Raw genomic sequence first — 7,986 nt, forward strand, 5'->3', positions numbered from 1 at the left:
TGTAGTAATCAGATTGAAAAAAGAAAGGTGGTTAAAATATTTTACTTATAAAAAAGAACATTATTTTATGTCTTCCATTTGGATTCTTAAATTCATACTACCTTTCCTAGCCAAAAAAAAAAAGAAAGAAAAACACGCATATTCTTAATATAATATTTAGTTTGTAGTCAGTTGTATTAAAGCTGACAAATTTAACTGTGGGGAAAAAATAATTTGGCAGATTTATAACCTATGTACATTAGGAGTCTACTCATTTCATCTTTAGCATCTGAATTAGTCCTCGTGTATGTGACTCGGGTTACAGTGTGTCTCTAAACTCAGGAGTCAAAACCACTTGATATTTTGGAGGCATTTGGAAAACCATATAAATGCTCTTAAAAGGTACTACTTCCCATCCTTAATATAAGATCTTGTTTAATTTTTATTTTGATCCTAAATATAAGATCTCAATCTACTTTGTCTTTCATATTTATACATTTTTTCTAAGGTAATCCTTCTAATAATGGTAGTTCTAGCCAATACACTTGATTAACAATGATGTTTTAGAAAAGATAATACCTATCTATTACAAATAATTAACTTAATTTATTTTCTTAATTTTCTCAAATTAGTGAACTAGCTCTTATAATTAGGATTGGAGGTAGTATTTTCTTATGAATCGAGATAAATTCTTTCATATATTTACTTTGTATATCTTAAAATTATTTTTAAAATTATGATTTTGTTTCTACCTAAATATACCTTTTTTTATTTAATTTCACAGGCCTGTTTAGCCTCTTTCCAAAAGAATGTAGGCTTTCCAAATTTAGTAAAATAAGGCACCACGCCACCACCCTTAGCGTTTTATTACACTACCATTTATCTGATACACTAGGATGAAAGAGAGAGCCGAAATAAAAGCAAAGGGTCGAGATGATGATAATCGAAATAGTTTTAGTATTTATATACGGGAAATAATGTTGAAAAAGAAAACTGTCAAACCGACAAATAAACCGTCAAAATTTCGACACGTAACATAGCGGGATGCATGAGTCACCTATCTCGCTCAACGCAGATTCTTTAAAATCTGAAGCAATGAGCGTCGCAACATGCAACCACTAACCTCAGCCTTGGCCGCCATAGCCACGCCAAACTTTTCTCTCTCGGGATCCGTTTATTTCGCCATTTTCTTCATTCCCACTCTCTCAAAACAAACAGCCACACGGCTTCACAATCGTCCCGTGCTTCGGGGACATCCTTCTTCTCTCTCTTCTTTTCAATCTTCTTCCCTACTCTGTTTTTCAATTTCCGCCATTGGGTTTCTCTTCCTGCTTCAAAATCAAAACTTGATGAATTACTTCCTCTGAAAGGCAAGAGAAGAGGAAGATAAGATAAAAAAGTTCTCTCCTTTTATTCTTTTTCTTTTCTGGGGAAGAAATGGAGCAGAAAGGCTTGTTGATCTCAGCGTTAAGTGTTGGTGTGGGAGTTGGGGTGGGCATTGGGTTGGCTTCTGGGCAAAACGTAAGCAAATGGGGAGCTAATACTTGTTCCTCAAACGCCCTTACTGTGGAAAAGATAGAGCAAGAAATGCTTCGATTAGTTGTTGATGGCAGAGAAACCAAAGTCACCTTTAATCAGTTTCCTTATTATCTCAGGTTAGATACCCTGCAACATATCGTGTCACGACTAATTCTTTCTTAAACCTTTCGTCTTCATGTTTTGAAAGTTCATTTATTTCTTTGGTTACTAACTGCCCATAGTTGGTTTCTCATATGTTTCTGTGTTGCTAAACTGATGTTTCAATCACTATCCATTTCTGGGCTGCTTACATCTTCGTTCCTGTTTTATTCTTTACATGTTTCCGTCTTGTTTGTTAATTTGTTTCGTTTACTGTGATTATGGTTACTTAGCGTAACTAAATATTAATTCTCTAGCAAGGTAGAAGCTTGTTGGCATGCCTAAATACAAGATCTGTTTGTCCTATGCTAAGTTCTTTTTCTCACATGATTGACAAATGCCTTCGTAATAATTATGTGAAATTCTATTATTCCTGAGTGCATAATTACCTTTGTTTCCCTCCTGCTTCTTCTGTTGGCCGGAGGATAAGAGGGTGGTAAATAATGTATTGCGATGATTTACGTTGAATCTTTCCTACATCCCTATCTCTTGTTCTGAGGCCTTTTCGTTTCCTTGAAATTGTCAAGACTATAATTTCTATGACTATTTTCTTCTTTCTTACTCTGTTAACCATTGATTCCTTATCTCACGGACACGTTTCTTACTGGGAATAACATATATCAATATCACCTAATGCTAATTAAATGGGAGTTTCATCGAATGAAAGCATTTTTACTTGATCCTGAGCCATCCACATCTAGTTGGACTCAGATGAAAGTTTGATGTGATCATACATAGAGTTAGTAGTTCTTTTCTCTTTTAACATAAAAAATCTCAGTTCTGGTTTACCCTTTCCAACCTTTATATGATGATAGTGAGCAGACTCGCGTGTTGCTGACAAGTGCTGCTTATGTCCATTTAAAACATGCTGAGGTCTCCAAATTTACACGTAATCTTTCTCCAGCAAGCCGGACGATTCTACTCTCTGGACCAGCAGGTAATTTGCTCGGAGTTCCCTTGTTTTCTGAGAAAGGATTTTTTTTTTTTTGGTATTTACAGTCACATTCAGAGTAATTACTCGTTCCCCTCTTCTGTACAGAACTTTACCAACAGGTGCTTGCCAAAGCTTTAGCTCATTACTTTGAAGCAAAGTTGCTTCTGTTGGATTTAACCGACTTTTCATTGAAGGTAATTGTGAGAAATTTTTGTGTCATTCTATATATGCTTTCTTCTTTTGCTCATGAATGTAATGATTGGTTCGTCATCGGTGCAGATTCAAAGTAGATATGGTTCTGGCAATAAAGAATCCGTAAGATTTTTCTTGTTTCTCTTTTGCTTCTTTTACCTGTCTTTTGGATCAACTTTTTACATCATTTAATGCTTAATTCTCTCACAGAAATCTGTTTCCTAATATCATAGATGACTGTTCAGTACTTACTTGTTCTTTCTTGAACTAATATTAAACAACCTGATTTATTGTCATATTGTAGGCTTTTAAGAGGTCCACTTCAGAGTCAACTTTGGAGAGACTATCTGGCTTACTTGGGTCATTTTCAATCTTTCCACAGAAGGAGGAACCTAAAGGTACAGACTAATGCATGATTTGGCTGCACATGCTTCAGTTTCTAGAGTCTGCTTTATATCTGCAAATGAGGAAAGTAAGAATAAATGATATTTTTAACCTCAGAAGACATGCTGTGAAAGGTTTCGGACACTAAATAGGGAAGGAAGACTGATACAATTGGCTTTAAGTAGGGTTTGTTTCATGTTTTCCATTTTTCTGATGAGCCTGCATATGGAAATCAAGAAACAAAGTACTTATCCCTTTTTCCTTCTCTTGTCTACTGGGACATTAGCATTGCATTTGTATGTTGGTTAATGTAAATGTCATTAAACATGAACTATTATTGTAAGATCCATATGCCTGACCAGGGGCTTTTACTTGCAGGAAAAATCATTAGACAAAGCAGTGGCATGGACCTCAGATCAATGTAAGACTACATAATGTATTGACCACCATAACAAAATTAACTTCTTTTCTAGTTTGTTTTTATCATTTCTTAGTACATTCTTTTTCCTTTATACTTGCAGGGGAACTGATGGATCTTGCAATCCTCCTCGCATTCGTCGGAATGCTTCTGCCTCTGCAAATATCAGTAGCCTTGCCATGCAGAATGCTCCTTCTAATCCAGGTTACTTCAAGAACTTATGCAATGATATCAATGATGGTTGTTGGCTTGAAAAAAATAGTTCATACAATCATTCTCACTTGGTCAATATTTCTTTCTTGTGATTTTTTGTTCCATTTTCGTCTCACTTCAGGTCCTCTTAGGCGCACAACCAGTTGGTCTTTTGATGAAAAACTTCTTATACAATCTCTTTACAAGGTAACAGATGGAACTGTCAGGTTTGGTATTTTACTATACTTTTGAAATTAAGCAAGGCCGTAGATGATATTCTTTAGAAAGAAAATGACAAGTGGAAGTTGCTCTTGCAGGTCCTTAGTTATGTGTCAAAAACTTATCCCATAGTGCTGTATCTGCGGGATGTTGATAAGTTGATAAATAGATCACAAAGGACTTATAAATTGTTACAAAAAATGTTGGAGAAACTCTCTGGACCAGTTCTGATTCTCGGTTCTCGAGTTCTGGATCCTGGTAATGACTACGGTGAGGTAGATGAGAAACTTACTTCAGTCTTTCCCTACAACATCGAAATTAGACCTCCAGGTGATGAATCACATCTTGTCAGCTGGAAGACTCAACTGGAAGAAGACATGAAAAAGATCCAGGTTCAGGATAACAAAAACCATATTTTGGAAGTACTTGCAGCAAATGATCTTGATTGTGACGATCTAGATTCCATCTGTGTGGCAGACACAATGGTTCTTAGTAACTACATAGAAGAGATTGTCGTGTCAGCAATTTCTTATCATTTAATGAAAAACAAAGACCCAGAGTACAGAAATGGCAAACTTGTTCTTTCATGCAACAGGTGAGCCTAAGACTGACAGCCTTTCTTCGCATCTACTGCCTTTTTTTTTTCCCCATTTTCTTACTATATATTTTTTTGTGGAATAGTTTATCTCAAGCATTGAGTATATTCCAAGAGGGAAAGTCATATGGAAGAGACACGTTAAAATTGGAAGCTCAAGATGTGAAGTCTGAGGTTTGCATCATTTGTCAATGTCTAATCATTATTAAGCTTGGAACTATAATTTTGTTAATATATATTTATAACAAAAACTATAGTAAGCCACACATATTCTCCATCTAGAAACAATGTACCTCATTTTTTAAATTTCATGTAACGTATGGAGGAGTATGTCTAGTCAAATAATGTATTATGTCTGTATCCACGTTTTTTTCCCCCCGCTTATTTTCTTGGTCCTTCCCTTTATACAGAAGGAAAAAGGGGAAGCTGCTGCTGTGAAGCCTGAAGCGAAGTCTGAAAATGCAGCTCCAGAAAAGAAAACTGTAGGAGCAACAACAGCTTCAGTGGCAAAGGCCGAGAATGCAACTTCAGTTCCTCAAGAACCCAAAGTTGCTGTAAGCCTCAACCTTTGATTTTATAAGAAAAAGAAAATTTCATTATTGATAACCTTTATGTCTGAAAATTGCCTCATTGTTACCTTATAGGAACCTCCTCCAGATAATGAATTTGAGAAACGAATAAGGCCAGAGGTAATAGCAGCAAATGAGATTAATGTGACATTTGATGATATTGGTTCCTTAGAAGAGACCAAAGAATCCCTTCAAGAACTAGTGATGCTTCCACTACGGAGGCCTGACCTTTTCACCGGAGGCCTTCTGAAGCCTTGTAGAGGAATATTGCTGTTTGGTCCACCTGGCACAGGAAAGACAATGCTGGCTAAGGCCATTGCAAGGGAGGCTGGAGCAAGCTTCATCAATGTATCCATGTCTACCATAACTTCCAAATGGTTTGGTGAAGACGAAAAGAATGTTCGAGCTTTGTTCACATTGGCAGCTAAGGTCTCCCCAACTATTATATTTGTTGATGAGGTCGATAGCATGCTTGGCCAACGCACAAGAGTTGGAGAGCATGAAGCCATGAGGAAAATAAAGAATGAATTCATGACTCACTGGGATGGCCTTATGACAAAACCAGATCAGCGCATCCTTGTTCTTGCTGCAACAAATAGGCCCTTTGATCTAGATGAAGCCATTATTAGGAGATTTGAAAGAAGGTATCTCTTCCTAGTTCCTCTTGCTCTCTTCTTTTACTACTTCTGTTTTAGTGTATGTTGAGTTGTGGGATGTACAATTAGATGACAGAGTATGGTGATTATGAGTGGAATATTGCTGAAATATATATATTTTTAAATTTTGATAAACAGAATTATGGTAGGGCTTCCATCAGCAGAGAACAGGGAGAAGATTTTGAGAACTCTATTGGCAAAAGAAAAGGTAGATGATGAAGTTGACTTCAAGGAATTAGCAACTATGACAGAAGGATATACTGGAAGTGATTTGAAGGTATTTAATGCTTTATAATATTTTCTGATGTTATTCTCAATGGTTTTAATAATCTTCCATTGGTGCATTTGCTATATTATTCACCATCACTTTGAATGGTTGCAATACAGAACCTTTGCACAACCGCTGCTTACCGGCCTGTCAGAGAGTTAATTCAGAAAGAGAGACTGAAGACTCTGGTAACAATAAGTCTAATGGTGTGTTCATTATGATGATAGTTGACTCATGAGTACTCATTCTGTTTTCCTCCTTACAGAAGAAGAAGCAGAAAGCTGCATATAAAGATGTACAAGGTAGACAAGGGGAAGAATCAACAGTAGAAAATGCCCCAGATGCTGGGAATGCACAAGAGGAAGTTGAACAGGAAAGAGTTATTGTCCTTCGGCCATTGAACATGGAGGACTTCAGAGAGGCGAAAAATCAGGTAACGATTCTCTTTCATCTTAAACTTCATGGAGTTTTCTCTTAACTACATAGAATAATGAATGACATAGAAAATAGAATGAAAAACGATTGTGGTGTTATAAGGTGACGCAAACTGTTGAATAATGATTCTAGATATAATAAACATAGCAGAAGAGTAAACTAAAGAAAATGCCTTTCCTTGATACAAATGTCAATGCTTCATGTTTCAAAACTTTTGGAACACAGGTTGCGGCAAGCTTTGCATCTGAGGGAGCTGGAATGAATGAGTTGAAGCAGTGGAATGACTTGTATGGTGAAGGTGGTTCGAGGAAGAAACAGCAATTGACTTACTTCCTGTGAGATTTGAATGAAAGGAAGAATCCACAACTAAATCCTTCTGGCAGGACCATAAGTCTCCCTGTCCCAAATGAGATGATATTGAGGAGATCGCTTTCCACTGAGCAAACATCCTTCAAGCAATAAGTTAAAGTTGATGAGTTTTGTCAGTGTAGTACACTAGCACAAGAACAGCTACGTTTAGTGTTGTCCATGGCCCATGGATAAGGAAAGAAACATATAGTCCATAGTTTAAGTAATTATAAATATATAGAGCCAGTCTTATAGATTAGTTTGTATTATCTATACAATGGTGTGATCAGCTTTCTGTATGTTACTAAAATTTAGAGGGGCATTGTTTGTCAGCATGATGTTTGATTATTTTATCAAACTTCCTTTCTTATAATGGAAAAGGAAAAAAAGTCGATGATTCAATGTTTATGTTATTGCTTAGCTTGTATTTTAACATCCACAAACTGAGAGCGATGCTGATACAGTAGGGATTTTTTTTATTTTTATTATGAATACAACTGCATTTATAGTCTAAAAGTAAGAACATCTACCCCGTCTAAGCATAAAAACATATTGCTAAGATCCTTGTGCAAAAGAGAATATCTAATTGGGCTTGATTTCAATACATGAAACTGCATCTCGGACTTGAGCAAAATTAATAAGCATCCTGTCCCTGCAACAAAAATCCAGACCAATAAATCCTAAACAGAATACCACAAAAGAGCTCCAAAGTTGCACATCGCTTATCAGAATAATATTGCTCATTCCATCCCACATTCCATAAGTAAGTTTCTTTATTAAAGAGTGAAACCTCAACAACAATTTGTTTCTTTATCTGAATGTAAACGTCGATGCCATTTGCTAACCCAAATGGATTGGATGCCACTTGAAGTACTTGAATTTATCCGACGCAACGACATCTGTTTTCGTTAACCCCTCCTCATATCAATGAACCGTCAAGTCTCATCCCAGTAAGTTCCAAGTTACTCAACCAGTAATGGTTGGACATAATCAAAGCTGCATGGACAACCCTATTCCATGCTCCCCAGTGATAGACAGAGAATAATCCCCTTAGTAATATTCATCTGAGTCTCATCCTTGATATCTCAGTGTGCTAGCCACTTTGTTGGTTTGACTGTTC

General features: G+C 36.4%; 1 protein-coding gene across 1 annotated transcript; it reads left to right on the forward strand.

Annotated features, from left to right (window-relative positions):
- Positions 1-1,159: 1,159 nt before the first annotated feature.
- LOC114759742 (uncharacterized) lies at positions 1,160-7,268 on the forward strand. The gene is made up of 16 exons (XM_028948980.1): positions 1,160-1,634; positions 2,472-2,593; positions 2,696-2,784; positions 2,870-2,905; positions 3,087-3,180; positions 3,545-3,587; positions 3,688-3,788; positions 3,919-3,983; positions 4,094-4,590; positions 4,677-4,764; positions 5,001-5,144; positions 5,235-5,803; positions 5,954-6,092; positions 6,203-6,271; positions 6,349-6,516; positions 6,744-7,268. Exons 1-16 carry the CDS (start codon positions 1,417-1,419, stop codon positions 6,855-6,857), a joined length of 2,556 nt encoding a protein of 851 aa, XP_028804813.1. The 5' UTR covers positions 1,160-1,416; the 3' UTR covers positions 6,858-7,268.
- Positions 7,269-7,986: the final 718 nt, after the last annotated feature.

This window comes from Neltuma alba, unplaced genomic scaffold (genome assembly GCF_004799145.2).
Source record: "Neltuma alba isolate B1F8T4 unplaced genomic scaffold, ASM479914v2 tig00010887_pilon, whole genome shotgun sequence".
NCBI classification, from domain to species: Eukaryota; Viridiplantae; Streptophyta; class Magnoliopsida; order Fabales; family Fabaceae; genus Neltuma; species Neltuma alba.

What these genes read in the sequence shown, in the direction of transcription:
- LOC114759742 (XM_028948980.1), top strand. Translation starts at nt 1,417, where the DNA reads ATGGAGCAGAAAGGCTTGTTGATCTCAGCGTTAAGTGTTGGTGTGGGA. An exon ending in GTTCTGGCAATAAAGAATCC is followed by an intron (nt 2,906 to 3,086) that starts GTAAGATTTTTC and finishes GTCATATTGTAG; the next exon opens with GCTTTTAAGAGGTCCACTTC. An exon ending in TTATACAATCTCTTTACAAG is followed by an intron (nt 3,984 to 4,093) that starts GTAACAGATGGA and finishes TTGCTCTTGCAG; the next exon opens with GTCCTTAGTTATGTGTCAAA.